This window comes from Mustela putorius, unplaced genomic scaffold, assembly GCF_011764305.1.
Source record: "Mustela putorius furo isolate JIRA1106 unplaced genomic scaffold, ASM1176430v1.1 tig00000480_pilon_pilon_pilon, whole genome shotgun sequence".
In the NCBI taxonomy this organism is placed as follows: Eukaryota; Metazoa; Chordata; class Mammalia; order Carnivora; family Mustelidae; genus Mustela; species Mustela putorius.
This window is the reverse complement of record NW_025421397.1, coordinates 2,111,806-2,133,772: the sequence shown is the minus strand read 5'-3', so window position 1 is coordinate 2,133,772 and position 21,967 is coordinate 2,111,806. Positions and strand designations below refer to the sequence as shown.

Genomic DNA, 21,967 nt, shown 5'->3' with positions numbered 1-21,967 from the left:
AAAGCGAGAACAGAAAGCAGCCCAGCTAACATTTATTGAGGTTTTACTACATTACGGGCCATGTGCCAAGTTCTTGCATTCACCTTCTCAAGAACCGCATGCCTGGAAACTTCAAACATATGAACAGAGTCGGTAGGAGATCTGCTTTGTGATCTGCCTTCAAATGAGATAATCTGGCTGTGTAAACTAACACAGCCGTAGGCTCCAAGTTCATAAAACTATTGGTAGGCAACTCACTTATATGTGATTGTGTTATACCTGTAGTTTTAAAAATAGATATGATTTATTAAGATGAACCCTAAACACTTAAAACCTGAAACTCTGGAAGTGCCATCTTGAAAAACATCACCAAAGCAGCTTTTCTGACGCTGGATACCATCTCCGCCTTCCGAGTCCACGGCCTACAAACTCCCTTTGTTAGTTCACAGTAACAGTGAGTGGGCTTGGACCTGTGATGTCAATGAATTTCCTGGATCTGGATTGCTTTTTATTATCAACTACTGTCTTCTTGATTAATATTTTTCACAAGTTAAGGTTCTTGACACTTTTTAATGGTATGTTTATAAATCCCCTATTACCGTTCAATTAAATCTTACTTGACATTATTTTTACAACCCAAACTCCAAATTGATTAAATTCAAGTAATTGATTATTAAAGAACAAATATAGAAATGTGAACCAAACTGTGCTAAACCACAATGCACACTTTCCAACTTAAAGCGAAGCTGTCATTCTAGACACAATTATCATGTATCATTAGAGCGCAGGAGGAATACACACTTATCAGTAAAGTCCCACAATTCAATGGAAAAAGACACCGGATGGTCTCCAGAAGTTACAATGACTGAGGAGGGCTCAGGTCTTTCAAGTATGTTAATACGTCCCTCACTCGGTATATAACAGACCTAGATAGGAACTGAGAGAAAATTCAGTCCAAACCCTTTGTTTTCTGGTTAGAGAAAAGATCTCCAGAGATTAGGTGACATGTTCTATCTCGGTCCACTTCTTAACAGTGGCAGCGTATAGGCAGCAACCTTAAGTCACCTCTAAACCCATTCTCTGTCGTATATTGGAATAGCCTTTAAAAAAAATTGCAAGTACACAGTTGCACACACCTATGAATATATTTAGTAAAGCAAATTTAAACATCTAATGTGGAGTCTGCTCTCTCTCTCTCTCTCCATAAATAATCCCAATTGAAACACAGCTCAACCCTGCCTGCTTCCTGATAACATTCAATTTGTTTAAACATAACTTTGAAAACATCCTTGAGTTTTCCTTTTTCCTGATGAAGGAATTTCAAAAACTAACCATCCAAGCTGCCAGCGGATCATTCTGACCTTTAATACCATCTCCAATCCCCCATATTCCTTAAAAGATACCACATGTAGAAGGTGTGAGGGCCACGAAGGAATGTTTAACCTGCCCTGTGCAAGGTTTACTTTCTTTTTAACTGGCCCACAACATAAAGAAACAATTAGATCAACAAATTTATTAGAGTGCTTACCTACTCTTGCTCTGCCCTGCACAATATATATTTTTGTACCCTCTGCCTCCAGCTAAAGCCATGTTATTCTGCTTTGCTCTACTTCATTAAAACTGGCTTCAAGATGAACAAAGTCTGGGTTTTACAAGCATCAAATTTGCTAACAAGAAAGTACTGATGATTGTACACCCCCTAAGCTGGGAAGACCCTTGAGACAATCTTGAATTGTTTTTTTTCCCCCTTTGATACAGTTTTGCCTGACCCAGGGAGACCTTCCATAATGACAGCTGATTTCTTGGCATATATTCAATGTTCAATAAATGGGCGCATCCATGAAAGGTAACAGAAATTACTGCAATGCATAGCAAAACTTTAATTCACTAGAAGTTTTCTTTGAATACAAATATCCTAGATATCATAGCGGACAGAAAATGAAATCACTCTTGGCATATTAAAGATGACATTCTCTACTTGTCTCCTCCACAAAGTCTAGCATGGTGTCTTCCACACAGCAAATGTTCAAGAAATATCGAATGAATGACGTATAGGAATGAAGTAATTCCCTTTTGATGCTTATCATGTCATTACGTTGAACAGTGCTGCCACTCACAGCAATCTGTTAGGAGTACCTTGATGAATCAGTAATGTTTATCTGCTAATTTGATTTTATGATCTTGGTTCTATGTAATATAAAGAAGTAACTGTGGTTGCTGGGTACTTTATAAGCACAGAAATATGTAAAGTACTTATAAGACTCTCATATCTCTAATCCAGAAGAGATAGAAGGTTATATATATATTTTATACCAAATAAAAGGACTATTCCTAAAAGAAAAGCTCATTTTCTCACTGGAATGAACCAAGACCTAACCTACATTTAGGGTTTAAAGTTTACAAATATTTATTCATGTCTAAAGTTAAAAGATCAAAGGAAGAAGAGTTCAAAGTGCATGGGAATAAGAAGACAAAGATGTACCTAAAATGAAAATAGAAAGAAGATAAAAATGACTCTGGCATACACTGGGCCTTTAAATAAGCATATTTTGAATTTGAAAATTCCTAATTGTTATCTGAATTAGTTTATCCAGATGATTATCAGATAAGCAACTTTATTTTACACATGTAGACAAAAACATGTGGTAACTAAAGTGTTTTTTTCAAACATAATTATTTGAATGACTCATTCAAACTTTCTTTTCATGCTGGGTAGATGTCTAGTCTATCCACAAATGACTGTCACTGCTCTGATTATCATCTTCTCATCTTCCCCTCACAGAGACATTTCTGCATTTGCTTCCGTAAAATCTTAGGTTCCTGCTCCTTAAGCACTCAGGACTCCTTCCTATTAACCTGCTTCATCCAAGCTTAAAGGTCCTTTTCACAACTCAAGCAGATCTGTATTCACTCTAGTTCACTTTTTTTTTCCCCTCTAAATTGATTGGATTTCTCATTTTTCACCCTCCTGGGACTTCAGGGGAGCAGGATCTGGCTGAAAATCACTCTTCCCTATTTTCTTGGTGCTTCTCTTTGTTGAACTTCATCTTTCCTTCCTTCAGCTGACTCCTCGCTGCAGATCTTCCAAAACCAAGTCCTTGGCATCTTGTTCTTCACTGTGAAGAATTAAACAGACCCGGGGCAGCTGGGTGGCTCAGTGGGTTAAAGCCTCTGCCTTCGGCTCAGCTCATGATCCCAGGGTTCTCGGATCGAGCCCCGCTTCGGGCTCTCTGCTCAGCGGGGAACCTGCTCCCCTTCTTCTCTCTCTGCCTGCCTCTCTGCCTACTTGTGATCTCTGTCTGTCAAATAAATAAATAAAATCTTAAAAAAAAAAAGAATTAAACAGACCCCATTTTAAATATAGAGAGAATGCCTTAAAAAAAAAAAAAAGACTATCAATACCAAAGGTAGTTGAAGATGCAGAATGACTAGAGCTCCCAGGCACCACAGGTGGGAATATAAAAAGATGTATTACTTGGAAAACTATTGGGCAGTTTCTTATAAAGATAAACATGCATCTTCTTTTGACCCAGCAATTCCTCTCCTAGATGTTTATCTGAGAGAAACGAAAACGTTATGTCCACAGAAGAGCTGCCCATGAATGTTCATAGTGCCTTTCTATAAGAGCTCAAACTGGAAACAGCTCCAAGGTGCATGGATAAGTGAGTACATAAAACCACTGAGCAACCCAATGATGCGCAAGAATCTCAAAAACACCAAGTGAAAGAAGACTGAAACAAAAGAATACATCGCATACAACTCATAAATGAAGGTCTAGAATTAATGATGGTGACAGACACTGGAAAGTGGTTGTTTGGGGGTTGGGAGGAAACAGTGAGTTTATGGGGGGTAGGGATACAAGACAACTTTGCTGTTAATGAAATCTTCATTTGGGTAGCAGTTACAGGAATATATGCAATTGTGAAACCCCTTGAACTGTAGCCTTAGAGTGTTTTATTATATACAAATAATACCTCAAAAAATAAAAATGAACCTCACTAATTGTCCCTATGCCACTGCCTCCCTTCCTGTATTTCTAGTCCTTTTTCATCAGTTCCTGTTCTAGACCTCCAAACACCAATAGGAAGGCTCCGCTGGGGAGTTTCGTTGTATTGAACTCCTCTACCCACTCCTCTCAATTATGTTATTCAGCTCAAGGACACAGCCATTCCTTCTGCCTTCATCTTACCATTCCGTCTAGTTAGCTATCACTCAAACTATCCATCATTTCTTTAAAATACTTATCAGAAATCTTTTCCTTCAAGACAGAATACAGAAAAGAGCCCTTTTAACATGTAGTGGAAAATCACATCTAATTGGGCACCACTGGTAACACTCCTTATCAGGTCTATGATGCCAGCCAGCTCCCACTTCAAGTCTCATTTTCCTCATCTGTAAAGTAAGAAAATCCAGACATTGCTGTATTAAGAATCACTATGAGACAGATTTATAAAAATAAATTGGGAACCACAAAAACACTACATTTTTAAATATGTACTGTTACTGTCACTGATACACATTCAAAGGCCACTGACACCCTGGTCCAGGCCTGGAGTCGCTCATGTCTACACTGCTTCAATAACTTCCAATATATTCTTCCTGATTTGGGGGCATGTGACCATTAAGTTATTTTTATGACTAATTTTTTAATGCAATCCCTAGTATAATCTTGAACTTTTCAAGATATACATGAGGCAAGATTTACACAACTCCACATTTGTTTCAAAGTAGTGTCAGTTTGGAAGCATGGGTAAGAATGTAGGAGTAAAAAGCCAAAGATATAATCATATTTTTAAAAACCTGGTTGATTTTAGTTATGTAAAGAGACTACCTGGTTTCAATTCAGGAAATATCTTGTTTGTTTTCTTGAACAATTTCTAATTTTGCTGGATATCTTTTTTTTTTTAATTTTTTTTTAAGAATTTTTTTTAAAGATTTTTATTTATTCATTTATTTGAGAGAGAGAGAGCACGAGAGAACAAGTGGCATGAGCGTAGGGGGAGAGGAAGAAGCAGACTCTCCACTGAGCAGGGAGTCCGATGCAGGGCTCAATTAGGAACTCTAGGATCATGACCTGAGCCAGAAGCAGATGCCTAACCGACCAAGCCACCTCAGGCACCTCTTTGCTGTATATTCTTATATTATAAAACATTTACCGGTCTTCTGACTTGACTTGGATAAATAACTCTCATTAAAAGATATAGTGAAAAATTAATATTGTAACCTCACAATGTAATCTACCCAGTAAAACCTGGCAAGAAGATATTTTAACCTCCTGATTCTAAAAAAAAGTCATTTATATTTTCTAACAATTTTCTTGCTTGTACTTTCCTATCAGGTATTAGAAAATTTCCTATAAATGTACAATTTGAAATTAGTTTTTATATTTGCATCAGAAAGTGGATATTCTACGAGAATCAATCTCCTGTTTTCTCTCACTTATAACAGTGATTACACATATAGAACAAAATGGAAAATACATGCAGAATTGGAGACCGATACATATTTTGCTACATGGTTATGAAATTTTAGCTCCAAATTTTTATTTTAAATTCTCTGTATAATTTTGCTTTATTTGTCTTTTGTCTCTGTTATAGCTCATAGCTATAGAATTCCAGAAATCAGAGGAAAAAGGCAAATAAGCTGATGCTATTTTTAGCCATTCTGTATATGGTAAGAGATTAATCAACATTAATTTAGGTTTAAAAACTGATCATAATTACATTTCACAGGTTTGGCTTATTCAGCTGGAATCAGCTGCTTAAGCACTACATTTTAGTAATACCTTCTATTATACTTAGCAAAATGGAACACTTCTGAGAGTATAAACCCTGGAGATAAGAATTTACCATATGAAATTTAGATACAAAGACATAATAAATATACTTGTTATTACTGATTTTTAAAAAATACATCATTAAGTGAATCTATGGGGAAGAATTTACAAGACCTACCAGAACCACCTGGAAATTTTATCAGAAAACATGACTAAAATTTACCAAAACTTAGTAAATTAGATTTTTAATACAGGTGTATTAGCTAATTTTAATAGCTTCTAGAAACAACAGCCTTTCTTTTCTAAAATATTAGTACGTATTCTTTTCTAAAATATTAGTACATAAGTCAACACTGTCCTAAAGCTTCCCATCTCCAGGGAGAAATATGGTTCCTCCCACACCGATGCTAGGGTAGGCCATGTGGCCTTGGTCTGGCCATGGGATGTTGACAGATGAGTGCCATAGGCAGTGGCTTAAAATGTGTTTGTACAATTGGGTTGCCTTCTTACACTCTAGCCACCGCCATGAGAAACACATGACACAAGTCGTCTGTTGGGTTTGGAAAAATGAGAGACAATGACTAGTGCTGCTCCAACAACCTGTAGACCTGCCCCAACCAACAAGCTGATGCATCGAAGAAAAGTCAATCACTACAGTAGTAGACCACAGGGTTCTGGAGTGGCTGTCTGTACAGCATTAGAGTGGCAACAGGTGACTGATTTTTTTTTTTTTTAAAGGGAAAAAAAAAAAAAAACCCAAACACCTTGACATTGGGTTTGGGGTGGTACCACATTTTTCTTAAGGAGTAAACTTTAAGTTTGGTGGCAGACGATGCTGGTTTACTAAACTCCGTCCTCGCCATAGTTTTCTTTCCCCTTAGCCATATTCCAATAATTGGGAACAGGCAAACCAGGTTTGGTCAATGAGAGGCAGGCAGAAGTCACAGGGTGGGGCTCCTGGGACAACTTTTGAAAAGAGACAGAGTAAGGAGACTTGGGTGGCTTCGGCTCAGGTCCTGATGCCAGGGTCCTGGGATTGAGCCCTGGGGCTCCCTGCTCAGTGGGGAGCCTGCTTCTCCCTCTCCCTCTGCCTTTTCCCTCCCTACTTCGCGTTCCCTCTCACTTGCCCGTTCTCTCAAATAAAGAAAATCTTTTTTTAAAAAAGTGCCACAGTTGGCTGGTATGCTCCTCTGGTACTTGGCTTGTAGTCTCACTTCTCCCCTTGTGATTGGAATAAGGACAGGGTGCCTGAAGATGGAGCCAATCCGTGCAACCGGTAGGAAGGAAACCACAAGGGAAGAGCAGCAAGACTGGAAGAGAGAAGACACCTTCAGGACATTCTGCACACCTCCACCGGCCTGTCCTGTTTATCCTAGACTTCCTGTTTACTGGAAAAAAGACTCCCATGTTCAAGTGCTCTAGTAAGGCTTATTGTTATTTACAGCCAAAAGTAACCGGAATGAAATGGAGGTGGGTAGATGGGTAGGTTAGGGACATAAACAGATTCACAGAAAGAATTTTATTCAACATCCAGAATTCTATCGAGAAGTAGTATTTGAGTCGGTCTAATGTTAAAAATTACATTGGTAAAATGATTCATTTAGCTAAGAATATGTAATTACTTCTCTCTCTCTTTTTAAAGATTTTATTTATTTATTTGATGGAGATCACAAGTAGGCAGAGAGGCAGGCAAAGAGAGAGAGAGCAGGGGAAGCAGGCTCCCTACTGAGCAGAGAGCCTGATGCGGGGCTCGATCCCAGGACCCTGAGATCATGACCTGAGCAGAAGGCAGAGGCTTTAACCCACTGAGCCACCGAGGCGCCCATTACTTCTAAATTAAGTGTGGAATTCTTTCCTGCACACTAGTAATTTTTCAGAAAATCAATCAGGAATATTTGCTGGCATTTCTACCATTACTAAGCACACATGGTTTGGGGTTTACTTTCTAAGATGAGCCATGATGCTTGATGTCTTACATCTCCGCTGGATGGTGACCCTCAACTATGCAATTATGTAAGTGGATGGCAAAATATCATGGTAAAACGTCAACCTGGTAAGATTCACTCTTATCCAAGCTATCTTTTTCTATCTGTACTAGATTTTTCTGTGTAGCAGCAGGTTCTCCTTGAAAACGAATCCTTCAATTTTTTACTTTCCTTTGATGCATGTAAGTGAATGTATTCAATGAGATTCAAGTGTGTGGGAAAGTGCTATAAAGTAAAGGAAAATTATGGTACAATGGCTATAACTCATAAAGAGTAATAAGAAAAGAGAGTGTCTAGAGCATTTGACTGAAAATAGAAGAGATTATATCCTGGTGAATTGAGTTAATTTCAAATATATTACAGTATGGTTTTCTATCATGTGTACTCTCTCTGACTACATTAATAAATGAAATAGTGATGAATAGTTCTGGGAACTTGTAGCGAAACTTATTAATATTTCAACATTATCACTGAGTATTTATGTCAACACACATCAAAAATGCATGAGAAATGACTATCTATACTCACAAGTTACACCCATTAGGAATATATATGAGAAATATAAATGGTGTACATAAATTTGCAATGTGATTATAGGTAGAACATATAGCCAAAAAAAAAAAAAAGCTATATAAAGATCTCACATAGAGAAGTATGTCAACAATTAAAAGCATATTAATACTTGCAATCAGTTTGGAGTATACATATACTGTATGACCACATGAAATGTCAACATATTTCAAATTATGAATCATCTCAGAAATTACTAATACTAAAAAATATATAAATATCAAAGTAGCAAAAATGTGTAGCCACCGTCAAGTAGAAGTGGCTCATCAATTCTATCCATGATGTAACTTTGGAATCCCCTTAAAATAAAAATAAAACAAAAAGTTTGGTCTTAAAAAGCCTGATTTCTATTTTTAAATTGATCACCAAGAAATAGTACATTCACATTAAAATGAGGCATGACAGTTAAAAAAAAAAAATCAACATATAGTTAACCCAATAATTTCCAAGTGGTTAGAAAGGCTAAAATTAATCTGTTTATATCTATAGTACCCAGAAGATAGTAATACCTGGGTAGTGGCTTTCATATATGATATGTTCTTTTTTATTTCATTTTATTTTTTTAATGATCAAAAAGATTTGTACACAAAAATTTTTGAGGATAAGCTTTTACTTGAAAGAATAGCTATATCATTTTTAGGGAAAAAGTTCTTAATGGCTACAGAAAGTACAATAATAATATATTTTTTAAAACTTGCTGGGATAATGGATATTTTTGAATCATCGTGGGGGGCAGGGGGATATGAAACTAGGTTTCGAGTACCCAAGTCAGAAAGAAGTACAAAGTAAACAAATATTTTGAAAGGGAAATTGGTTTTGCATTTTTTTGGGGGGGGTGGCTTTTTGATTCTTGTTTTGGTTGAATAACTGCAGATTGCCTTAGAAAAAGGGAATTTTTATCACAGCCTAGAGGGAAAAGTATGAAGGGATAAAAATATTCAGTCCTGAGCCCCTCTCCCTAGGGACGGAATGCTGGAAGAATTCGTCGGTATCTACGGAGCTCAGTTTCTTCTGTAAGATCAAGGAATTTTTTTTGTTTTTTAAAGATCTTATTTATTTGACAGAGAGAGATCAGAAGTAGGTAGAGCAGCAGGCAGAGAGAGAAGGGGAAGCAGACTCCCCGCTGAGCAGAGAGCCCCATGTGGGGCTCAATCCCAGGACCCTGAGATCATGACCTGAGCCGAAGGCAGAGGCTTAACCCACTGAGCCACCCAGGTGCCCCAAGATCAAGGAATTTTAACTAATGTCCTCCAGTTGGTCAGTTTGTTTACTCATTCCAGAATATTCCTGTCTTAGAGTCTCTGCACTTGTTATTCCCTTGAAAGTTCTCCCTTTAGATCTCTTTGTGCCCTGACCTTCTTCAGGTCTTTCAAAAAACACAGTCTTATTAGAGATTTCTTTCTGGAACATCTTAAGGAAACAGTGAACCCTCTCTTCCACATCCACACAGCCTAACGCCCTTATCTGGCTTCCCCGACCTCCCCCGCACGACCTCCGTCGCACTTACCTTCCTCAGAGAAGCGTTGGTGGTATAGTGGTGAGCATAGCTGCCTTCCTTCCTCAGAGATACGTGCTTCTCATCTGTCTCCTCCCATCGCCACCACTTCTTACATACCTGTACGCCACGGGCTCCTGGGTCTAACCATGGAAACCGCGGACATTCAGGCAGACTATTCACATCCACAACGATGTAAATAGGACCGGTTGGGACACACGGTGTTCCACCTGCACAACCACGTGCAGCTTCCTTGAGACCGATGTGCTGACAAATCCACATCTCCCTATTGTCGACAGAATACATTTCCCCCTTCCTGATCAGGTCCGAAGTCACCTCCCCATCTCCCTGCTACACTCACCTCTGCACCAGTCATCAGAAACGGCTGCACCCCTACTGCACATCGATGGCCTTACCTATTCCAGTCTGAGTTATGTGTACCCCTCTGTTTTCTCAGGCAGCCCTTCCTATGCTTTTATCATATCGTGCTTCGCTTCACCTCTTACATTTCGATGCTGAGCTCCCTGTGCTAAGGTACTATGAACCATTCATCCTAACCTCAGCATGTAACACAGGGTTGAATAAAGTAATTAACCATGCACCAAATTAACGGGTCACTTAATCTGGTACTTCATGGGTGCCTGGGTGGCTCAGGGGGTTAAAGCCTCTGCCTTTGGCTCAGGTCATGATCCCAGGGTGCTGGGATCGAGTCCCGCATCGGGCTCTCTGCTCAGCAGGGAGCCTGCTTCCTGCTCTCTCTTCTCTCTGCCTGCCTCTCTGCCTACTTGTGATCTCTGTCGGTCAAATAAATAAAATCTTAAAAAAAAAAAAATCCGGTACTTCATGAAACAATTCAAATATCAAGTTATTGGCCAAAGCTCACCCCACTTTTCTTAATTTAAGGAGGGACAAAGAGTGTCCCACCAAAGGCAGATATATGGGACTGTGTGTGGGTGCGAAGGGCTCCATTTTGGTATTAAACACTCAAGGGACTAAGATATTCAGTGATCGCTATTTTAATTTTTTTTTTTCAGGCCTGGGAGACTGATGGGCTGAGAGGCAGGCTAAGCATACATGTTGGACTTTATCTGTGTTCATTCACGGAAAATCAGCAGCTCTTTCTGAGCTCTTTCAAAAGAATAGCAACCCCAAAACATTTATCTCCCCTGGCAAGGGAATGGGCACCTCTCAGATTTACCCATCAGTAGAGCCCGTGTCAGCCATGATAGATTTAGAATTCCAACTACTGAGGGGAATCATCACTGTTTCTTTGGTAGGAAAGGAAGTGGGGGGACCTGAAAGGGTCCCAAACATGTTAGGCTTATTAAATGACCTATAGCTTCTCTTAAGGAGATAAGAATCCAGGAAAGATTTGAGAAGAAAAACATAAGTCCTTTGACAGGTCGTGCTCTCTGGCTTTTTCTCCAAGCACTATCAGCTCAGTTGGGTTCATTCTAATCAGCAGATGAGGAGAGGCACATGATCCAAGTCCTCTCAAATCTTTCAGTCGAAGGGTGCAAAATAAGATGACCCAGGACGATGTTAACCCTTGGACAAACCTTTCCTTTTATAGATTGGGAAAAAGCAATTCTATAAGGGATGTTCATTTTTTGGTTTTGGGAATGTCAGCATGTATGTGTATATTAAAACACACTTGAAACCACGTTTTCCCCAGCAATTTCTTTAAATAAAATAGTACCAGTGAAGTTTATAATGAAAAACACTAATATGTTCATATTTTATTTCCTCACACTTCCATATAATGTGTGATTTATAGAAGTGGAATAACTTTTTGAAAAGAAAATTCTGAGAGGGTACAGGATAGAATTATTTTCTCCATATCAGATTATATTTAAAGTAACAATGAGTTTAAAGATGAAACAGTCTGAAATTATTTCATAAAAATGTGTACTTGCTGGGATTTGAAGTTCAAAGAACTTGGCTTTAGATAGTTGGCAGTTTCGAGATATTAAAGCCACAACATAAAGACAGTAGCTGTCTTCATAAAGGAATATGGGTTTATAGTCAGACAAACTTGGAAACAAATATGAGCTCTGCAAATTATCAGCTGTAGGACCTCTGGGGATAGAGTAAACCTCTCTGGGTTTCCATTTCTTTATTTGCATGATAAAAACAGGATCACAGGGCAAATTAAATGAGAACTACACGAGTTTTCATAGTATCTGCCAAAAAGTAGGCTGTCAGTTACAATTGCTTGGTTTTCACTTTTCTTCCTCATTTCTTGTACCGATCTCTACTGTAATTTAAAAGACATTAACACAATCATACAGGAGGACATTAAGAGAAAGAGGAGTGGGTGTGTTCAAGAAGTTCAGACCAAGAAAAATGAAAATAAAACCAAAAAAATAACACTCACGATTTCTGACCTTTTATCATTAAATGCACTTTTCTAAAATTAAGAACTATGATGTCTGAACTAGCAACAAAGTTTGAAATAACAATAGGATATCTAACTTTCTACCATACCTGTTCTTTTAAAAATCATTCAAGTGAAAATGTGCTAAAGATCATAATACTCTTCATTTCCAGAAATTCAAGCAGTTTTTTGGGAGAAGGGACCTTCACACAAGCAATACCAAGTTGGCCCTTGAACAACTGGGGTTGGGATGCTGACCCCCCTCTGCAGTCAAAAATCCACAGGTAACTTCTGACTACCTCTACGCTTAGCTACTAATAGCCTGCTGTTGACTGGAAGCCTTATCAGTAACATAATCAGTCAATTAATACACATTTTGCATATGTATGACATACTATATCCTTGCAATGAAGTATGCTAGCAAAGAAAATATTACGAAAAATCATAAGGAAGAGAAAACACATTTCCAGTATTCTACTGTATTTACCAAAAAAAGTCCACGTGTAAGTGGATCTTCATAATTCAACTCTGTGTTCAAGGGTCAACTGTAATAAAAACAGGGAGAGGAGGACAGTGAAGTGTTTTGATTAGCTTAAATGTACTTGACAATGAACCATTTAAAAGGAATATCCTTTTATTAAGTAGCAAGTATCAGGGAAGGTAGCCAAAGCACAAAGTTACTAATGCTACACATTTTTTGCTTTTCTTTCCTCTGAGAGTTATAATAAAGATCAGAGAGGGTAGGCTCCTCAGCTGTGGTGGGAGTTAAACAGGAACACACATGCACCAATTCTCTAAGGACTGACACTGAGTAACACAGGTATATTTCCTCTACATCTTCAAACGCTTCCCTCCTCCTCCACTCTTGCTCTTACTGAAAGTACTAATACAGGATTCCCCTAATACTCAAAAGGAGAACGTTCCTATGAAACATTTTGTAAGCCAAAATGGCGTAGAGCGAAGAGGCAATGACCATTAACTTAATTGGAAGAGTTCTGGAGCATTCCCAGACTCTCAGACCCCCTCGCTAAGGCCTCTGTGACACCTTAAGAACCCATCTTGCTGACGGAGGCACACGGTAAGTGGAGATAAACCATGGCTGCTCACAGACACAGCTCAAAGCTCTGGTGCTGAGATGCTGGGTGTGGCTCCCAGAGGGAGTCTGGTGGGGCTGTTCTCTCTGGTTAGAGTATGCCTCCTTGCTTCTCTAAGGGCTTACTGCAAAAACAAACAAAAAAACAAACAAACTAACAACAACAACAACAACAAACAACAACAACAAAACCCCACACTGAACACTATTTTTGCTGTTCATCTTTTTCGTAAAGATGAAAATCCTCTTTCACTTTCTTTCAGTTAGCAAAAACAGGTGCTAACAGGTCTTTCATAAAAGCAGAGTGGCATAACGGGAACTTAGGAAAACAGGGCATGCCTGTGTCTTGGTCCCTATTCTTCTAGGTTAAGGTTTTTTCCTGGTTATATTGAAATTTCTCTCAGGAGATATTCTCATTCACTTACACTTTGGTTTGTATGAAGTTGATTATTCTACTCCTGTTAACCAACGAGGAGTATGAATATTTGGAATTAGAGAGAAAGAATTAAAAAGGGAGACTGAAATTAGAGGGTCTGGGTAACACAGCCAAACTGTACCTATTTTAAAAAATATCATTGTTTTGCCTGGGGCGAGAGTTAATTACAATAATTTGCTCTCATCATGCGCCTGTACTTCTCTTTTTCCAAACACTTATTTCATAATTATGTTTGTCAAGTTGTTAAGGGTAACGACCCTATTTTACCATCGGGGGGAAAAAAAAACCAGACCAAAACAAAACAGATGTTCTATGAATTGCTGGAATTTGGCTTTGTCAGAATTATTGAACACACGGTTTCTGACTTGGACAGTATCTGTACAGTCAAAACAAGAAAAGGGCAGAGACTGTGTGTGGGCCTGTCTGTGGCTTTTTCCATTGTCTTTGAATTCACGGATCCCAAGCTGATAAACAATAATCAAGCAAATTAATGAAAATGGCTGAAATGATTAGTCCAAGCATAGTTCAGGAACCTCACTATATAAATCTAAATACATCAAAGTGACCTCAGGTTGCTGCTCTAGTACCAAGTGATGTTCCTTTTTATTTAAAGACAGAAATATCTAGTATCTGGCGGGGAGGATGCCATTTTGCCTAACAACTTCTGCGTTTCAAATCAAAGGAAACACTTCTTAAACTAAAGAATTAAAAGTTCACTAAAAAAAAAAAAACAAAAAACAAAAAAAAAACCAAGTAAAACGCAAGGGCGCCTGGCTGACACAATCAGTTAAGCGCCCAACTCATGATTTTGTCTCAGGTCACGATCTCAGGGTGCTGAGATCCAGCCCCTGTGGCAAGTCTATGCTCAGCCCTTGCCCTCTCTCCCTGTATCCCTCCCCCACCCAGAAAAAATAAATCTTAAAAAAAAATAACAAATAAAACAAAAACAGTAAAATGCACAGTAACAGTCATTTAGAAAAATATATATTATATATATTTATATATTAAGGTTTATGCTATGTTGATATACTAATGTCAATAATGTAAGTCACTTAATTAAAAACTCAAACTACAGTGGTTATGGACAAGACTCTGCACCTGAATGGGAAAGAAGACAAGAACATCTACCCTGCGGGTCAGCATCTTGTTGTAAGGACAGGTCAAGGACAAGGCAGTTTCATCCATTTCTAGTGTCAATCTTCCCTAATATCCTCCTTCCTCATCTTCTTCTCCTCCTTGATTAACACTTCACTGGTGGCCAATGAATAAGAGGCCCACCTTGGAACACTTCCTAAACCATGATTCCTTTTCCCTTTGATGGGAAAGCCAACTGTGTCCTGGTTGCCCAAGGCTTTGAAAGTATGCTACCTCTAATAAACATAACCCTTTGATGCCATTGCCTCTCTATCTGTAGATAGACTTCTGAATCTAACTCTCTCAAGAAAGTTTTGCAAGTACAGGGAAGAGGTCAACAGGTGTCTTTTTTGAAATCCTTTCATCTCGTATATGCCAAGCTGATGTTTTACACTATTATTAATGTATTATTTTATTGACCCTAGTACACTGGAATTTTTGTTTGATAGCTTCTGAGTTAACAGAAGGCATCAAGTTCCAAAGGCAAACAGGAAAAGCGAAAACAGAAAATCACCAACAGCAATATGCATTAAAGAATCAAGGAGAAACTAAGAGAGAAGCAGAAAGACATACATTGAAAGTTAACTTCGGGTAAACCTAAGTAGAGATTTTTTTTTTTAAATGTGTCTAACAAGGATTATATATTTATTTGTCCCAGAATAAAATTTTCCTCAGTGTATTACTTTAAGTTTTGAAATACACCCATATTTAAGAGGTCTCGGCAGAGCATTCTTTTTGCTTCATCTAACACTATCTTCTCACTTCCTGGTGTTTACATATACACACTGCGTCTTGAATGAGACTTAATTAACTATTGATGGGTCCTGGCGTTCTTGGGCTTCCCAGGTGACGGCTCAGTATTCTTTACTAATCGTTTAATGAAAACACTTACATGAATAATGAATTTGGCATTTCCCTAGATACACAGGCAACTTTTGAAACAGTAATAAAGGCAGGCATATGCAGTTATACAAGCTACTGTGCCTTGAAAATGTTTTCACAAAGCAAGCCTGAGAGGTTAGGCTGAAAATGAGGTTCCAGTTCTTGAGGCTGCTATTAAACATTTCACATTAAAATACACTACATATTATAAGCACATAATATTAAAAGCAAAAAAAAAATAGTTATGTTTAAAAAGTTAATGTCATTATATGCCGAGTCCCCAATAAAGTAAACATAATTTAGATTTTCATAATTATAGTTCCCAACTTTAAAGTCTGAATTAACAAAAGCACACCCACCTCTGTAAACACACACACACACACGCACACACATACACATACAGACACACACACACACACAGAAATTATACATGTATTATAATGATATAGGAAAATAATATGACTAAAATGTCTTTGAAATGTACTATTCATTTTAGGATTGAAGCCTGTCATCATTTAGTCTAATTTTAAAGATGGATCTTAAGATTTAGGTCACACAAAACCATATTAAACTGTATTGATCACTGAATGAGCAATGAGGTGACTCAGACTGCCATCATTTCAAACATGATTTCAGCAACCCCTTTGATTCCATGCCTATCCTGGCAAATGAACATTTGCTTTGGAGAAACTAAGTGACTATAACCAGTTATTTGAGTGAAACAATGCTTTTTATAGGTGGTGAAGTACAAGAATATTACTGGAAACAAACATGACAGGTACTGTTAGGAAAAGCTCTGTTTTGGGAGTCAGAAGTCCAAACTTTTGTCTTACTACTACTTATTATAGGACTTTGGAGGAGTCATTTAACTTCTCTGATTCTGAGTGTTTTCATTTGTACAATTAGAATAACAACATTTTCTACACATTAATTTCCTAGTTGTCATATACTACACACTATTATATAAATAATTATAATACTAAGTCCATAGTCAATTGAAGCCTTCTATATACCAAAATTCTGTGACTTGATTTTTATATCTTATTACTATATTACATCCTCATACCAGGCTACAAGGTAAGTATATTGATTTTCTTATACAGATGAAGAAACATCTCAGAGTGCTTAAATAACTTGCCAAAGTCACATAACCATTAGAGCTTAAATGTAAATTTGAATTCATATGTTTCTGACTCCAAATTTCATTTTAGATCCATTATATCCTATTTCCCTTAACATACCATATGTATTTGTATGTGTGCACAGATATATATCACATAAATATATACTATGTATGACCCATGGAACATAGAAACATATTCACTTTACACACACACATATGCTTTAAATTCTAAAATGTCAGTCGTGTGTGTGTGTGTGTGTGTGTGTGTTTTAAAGATTTCAAAGACTAAAGCACAGAGCAGAGTCACAACTTAGTCAATATTTGGGAAAATGAATTAAAATATGGAAAGTGACTAAGATCATTTTCAGTGACCCGATAACTCACGTGCTAGCAACAGCAGTGGTGATATAAGTCCTACTCTTATGTAAGATTATGTTATTAAAAATTATTCCAGAGAAAAAATATACAAGGACTAGCCACCGGTTCGATTCTAGATTCCGAATCGACAATGATGGAAAAGCAACTCTCTTTGATTAACAAGGATGAAATCTAACTCGATGGTCCGGATATAAGGAGAGAGAAAAGATCTTTTCAAAAATCACACACGATTCTGATTTTTCAAAGTGGTGAGATATCAACTTCCAAATTTAACATTTCAGAAAAGCTGTTCTGCACTCTCCTATCAAAACAAGATCATCATACTTGCCATATTTTATTTCTCCCGACTGTTGTAAATGAATGGTAACAATGAGGGCAGTAATTGGATGGTGACATTCAAAAAGAACAATGTGTTTTTTTCAGAGTTAAGGAGAAGAGGTAGGAGGTATTAGCAGAGATGCACAGACGCCTCATTTCTAATAGACGCACAGATTTTCAACTACGCAAAATACTTCATGCCTAACCTGCTCCCAGAGAACGTAAGCCAGGGCGGAAGGATGCCGACGCGCGAGCCCGTCGCGAGCGAGAGGGGCAAGTCCCGGGAACAGGAGGTACTGCTGCTTCCATTACCCACTGCACACCTCGGCGAGTCTCATTTCATCCTGAGAACGTGGTACTTACTCTTGTACTGCTCTGGCTATGGAAAGGGCCGTAGATCCAGTCTCATTAACGCTATCTAAGGTCACATTTGGCAGGTCATCATCGTCACTGTCACTTTTACTCTGTCTGGGAGATAGGCCTCGGGGGTCCATTTGTGCTGGGGAAAAAAGGCATATATAATGAATTAAAATTAGTGTGCACAAAGTTCACCTCGTCCTGGACCAACATCAAGCACGCCATCTCTCACCTATGCCTATCACGCACAGGGAACTCTCTGGAAATCCCAGGAATCCATGAAAGTGGTGCATTTTATGCACTGAGCATTTACGGACTTTTTTTTTTTTTTCCTTGTTCATTTGATTTACAGAACCTCCGTCGGCTCTCCAGTTTCAGGGGACGATTACAGAAGACGAACTATAAAATCTACAACATTACCAACTCTTGAGTGGTCAGAAACTGATTAGGTAGCTCTTGAATTACTCTGCAACCCCCTGGCTCTTCTTTCTTGCTTCTGCTGCCAGAGTTCTGGCCATTTCACTACTGGTTAGCACATTCCCTGGAAGGTGGAGAGCCAAGGGAGAGGAGATTTTATCTACCTGCAGCTCTCATAATAAGCTTAAGGAAGAACAAGGTTTACAAGACGAGCATCAAGTTTTAGGTATTTTTCATACTTCAATGAATACTGTCTCACAGTTCATTACTGTTCTAAGTAGAGATCTAGAGCACACAAAAAGGACAGTGGCTATGTTTTATGTGCTAGAAAGTGTTCATCTCCATTTCGATTTCATTTTTCAGAAAGGCATTTCCAGATACAATTCTCCTCCCTCTGTAAACTTGCCAACAAAGCAAGAAATAGCCCGATGGTCTGTGACCCCTGTGGACTGAGACAATCAGATCCTTTCAAATGAAAGGACTGCCATCAACATTTAATATGTGAATGCATATTTTTAAAATTTAGATTTCATTTCCACTTCCTCCTCCCAGTGAACAGTTTTAGTATCCACCGCCATCTAAGATTTCCATCAGCCCTCACCTCAAGCACAAAATAAGCACAGCTTCTAAATTAAAAGTATTGCACAAGCTACGCAATCACATTATTAAAATATATGACTTCAGCCTCAGCCAGCGGCAGCCAGACTGTTGGCTCTTCAAACCTGCCTACAAGAAATTTCTAAAACCACCACTGTTTGCAAAGGAAAGCAAAATACACTTAAAATCATGGTTACGATGACATCTGGGTATGCTTATAATTTTTTTTTCTCAAATCATTTCTTTATTATTATAAATTATACATTAGGTAGAAACACTGGGAAATGGTGATATTTTACCTTTTTTTTAAACCCACAAAAAGACAATTTCTCGTGATTCTACCCAATACATAAAATACAAAGAGAAAAATCAAGAGAGTTTCCACATATTTCTAACTAAACTTGGTCAGGAAGGAACTTTCATCTGTTGAACCCACTGCTTTAGTATACTTGACATATATTCTGTCTGTAAATATAAACATACCAAAATGTATTTTTTAACAAAGAAGTGCCTCATAAATGTTAGTTGAAAGAGAAAATCATTCAAATAATCTAAAGCAGTGGTCCTCAACTGAGGACAAAATTGCCCCCCTCCCCCCCGGAGACATTTGGCAATGTCTGACTTGTCACAATCTAATCTGTAGTGACTCCACAGAAAGGAAATGCTCCTGGCATCCAGGGGGCACGAGTCAAAGACGGTGCTAGACATACCACAACACACAGGATAATCAGTCCCCCATGACAGAGAATTATCCAGTCTGAAATGCCAAAAGCACCCAAGTTGAGAAGCTATGATGTAGAGATTTAACAGTCTGGGCATACAAGAGTGTCACATCTTAAGACTTACAGTTGATGACATGTTGTAGTTTCAAAGTCACTAGCCAATAAAGGAAACCGTATATTGGATTATCTATATTTTCTGGCCCTTCCTCAAATAAAACCAGTCACTGTCCTATGACTCAGCATTCGCTTCTCCAAAAACGCAGCATTCACTTTCCCAAATGCCAAGAATCATGCAGGGACATTCATTAAGAGTTTTAGAATGTTGTCTTTGTCTGGCACAAAACACTGCTTATTTTCCATCTGATCTCTGAAGAAGATTCCCTAGAAGACGGATGTTGGAGAAGCGCTTTATAGAGGACGGTAAGCAGGTCCACAGCATCTGATAACAGGGAGCTACTGAAGCATTCAGTCACTCCAAAGGCACTAAACGCACCAATTCATTTAAGATTTATTTTGACTGTGGGCAATGGCAACTCACTCAAGCCAACGTTATATGAAACATAATGTGCTGGAAAGATACCAAGCAGCTCACAGAATGGAAGGTAAAGATGAACAACTATCCCTCCAAGAGCACAGCACACAGGAATGACACAGGCATTTCAACCAGGAATTCATAGATAGCTTCTTTTTGGGGAACTCTATTGTAGAATGATTTATTTGACAGTCATTCATGACTACTCAAATTCTGCCAAGAAAATGAGTATCAGATCTATCTAGGCTTCCAAATCACATATTGTGTGGTGTTACATATGCCTGTAAATGTCAGCAACTTAACATTTAAAGTTGTTGAAACATCATGCACTAGGACTCTTTTGCCAAGATACCAGATTAACAAACAGCTAAAGAACGGAGACTATCGCGGTGGTCCCATTTTGTCCAAGAGAACTAGAGCTTTCATGGATAAGTAACACAACTCAGAGAAGACACAGGCAGTTAACCAATAAGCAATCTGGCTCTGAGAGCTGAAGTCTAATTGTAATAATGATTCCAAATAACTGGTGGGAGAGTTGATGATCTAAAATACGTTATGTTTATATCTTAATGAAAGTTTAAAATATGTTAAATATGATATCTTTTTTGATGTACTTTTCAGGATCATCATAATTGAGGATTTCTTTCCAATATTTTCGATAAATATTATGAAATACATCTGCTACCAGCATGCTGGGAAACTCTTTTTACCCATACCTTCAGCCAAGCTGAGGAAGTAATTAGAAAGGCTTTTTAAAATCTGCATTGCTGATTAGGTCAGATGATTAGCTTATCTACATACTTGCATAACTCTACTCTATTTTTATTAAATGTGGGATAGGAACATCTCCCCTAGTTAACCTCCATTAGTCTTTGAGTTCCTCAGTCGTTTCAGAAGCAACTGATTCTCTGGGGGCACCCATTCAGAGAAAATGGAAACATTACTCTTAATTTTCAAATATGTACATACAATAAACTGTTCCTGCAAAGATCGCTACAATGAATCATGTCTCCAGTTACCCATCCATGCCCTCATGTGGCTGCATCCCAGGATGACTCCAGACCAGGCTACGTGACGACGTAGCCAGTGGACTACCAGCCAACATGACACAAAGTCAAAAGCTTGAAAAGCACTTGCATACTGGGTTTCCCCTCAATTGCTCACTGTTTCTAGAACCTCGCCACCATGTGAAGGAACCCAAGAAGCCTAAAACACATGTTGCTCTGCTGGCAGCCGACCCCGACTGAGGTAAGTGACTCATTTGAGCATGACCAGTCACCTTCTCACTTCCAGAAGATTACAGCTGTGTGAGTGACCACAGTGAGACTACCATAAGAGCTGCCTGGCTAAACCCATACCAAATTTTTGGCTCACAGGACGATAAGCAAAAAAAAAAAAGTTACTGTATCAATCTACTAGATTTGGGGATGATTTATTCTCAGCAATACAAAATCAATGCACTCTCCCAGATCCTTTCGGAGATTTCAGGCAATGATGTGGAAAACTGCTACAGTTATGGTCAGCCTGTCTCACTCCTCTCTATTCTCCTCCCAAGAGGCAACCTGACCTTAGGCAGCATAAATTTAAGTGGGCCGTCAATATAAATATGGAAACTAAAAGTCACATATTATATTCTTTATTATTTACTTCTCAATCCAAAAGATTCAAAATGTATTGACAGTTATTTTGGCTTTACAGGCACCTTTCTTTGGTCCTTGTCCTGCCTCAGTCAGGCTTCTCCTGGAAGAGGCCATCATTGGTATTGTTACCTGGGTGAACAAAGCTTTTCTACCCCT

General features: G+C 38.3%; 1 protein-coding gene across 4 annotated transcripts in view; it reads right to left on the bottom strand.

Moving 5' to 3' along the window:
• The window catches only part of KLF12 (Kruppel like factor 12), a 435,792-nt gene that overhangs the window by 94,601 nt on the left and 319,224 nt on the right, over positions 1–21,967 (bottom strand). For all 4 annotated transcript variants that reach the window (XM_013047135.2, XM_045080634.1, XM_004775054.3 and 1 more), the window contains one exon: positions 17,910–18,045. In XM_013047135.2, coding sequence (XP_012902589.1) covers positions 17,910–18,045 — 136 coding nt within the window. The remainder of the gene's footprint in view (positions 1–17,909; positions 18,046–21,967) is intronic.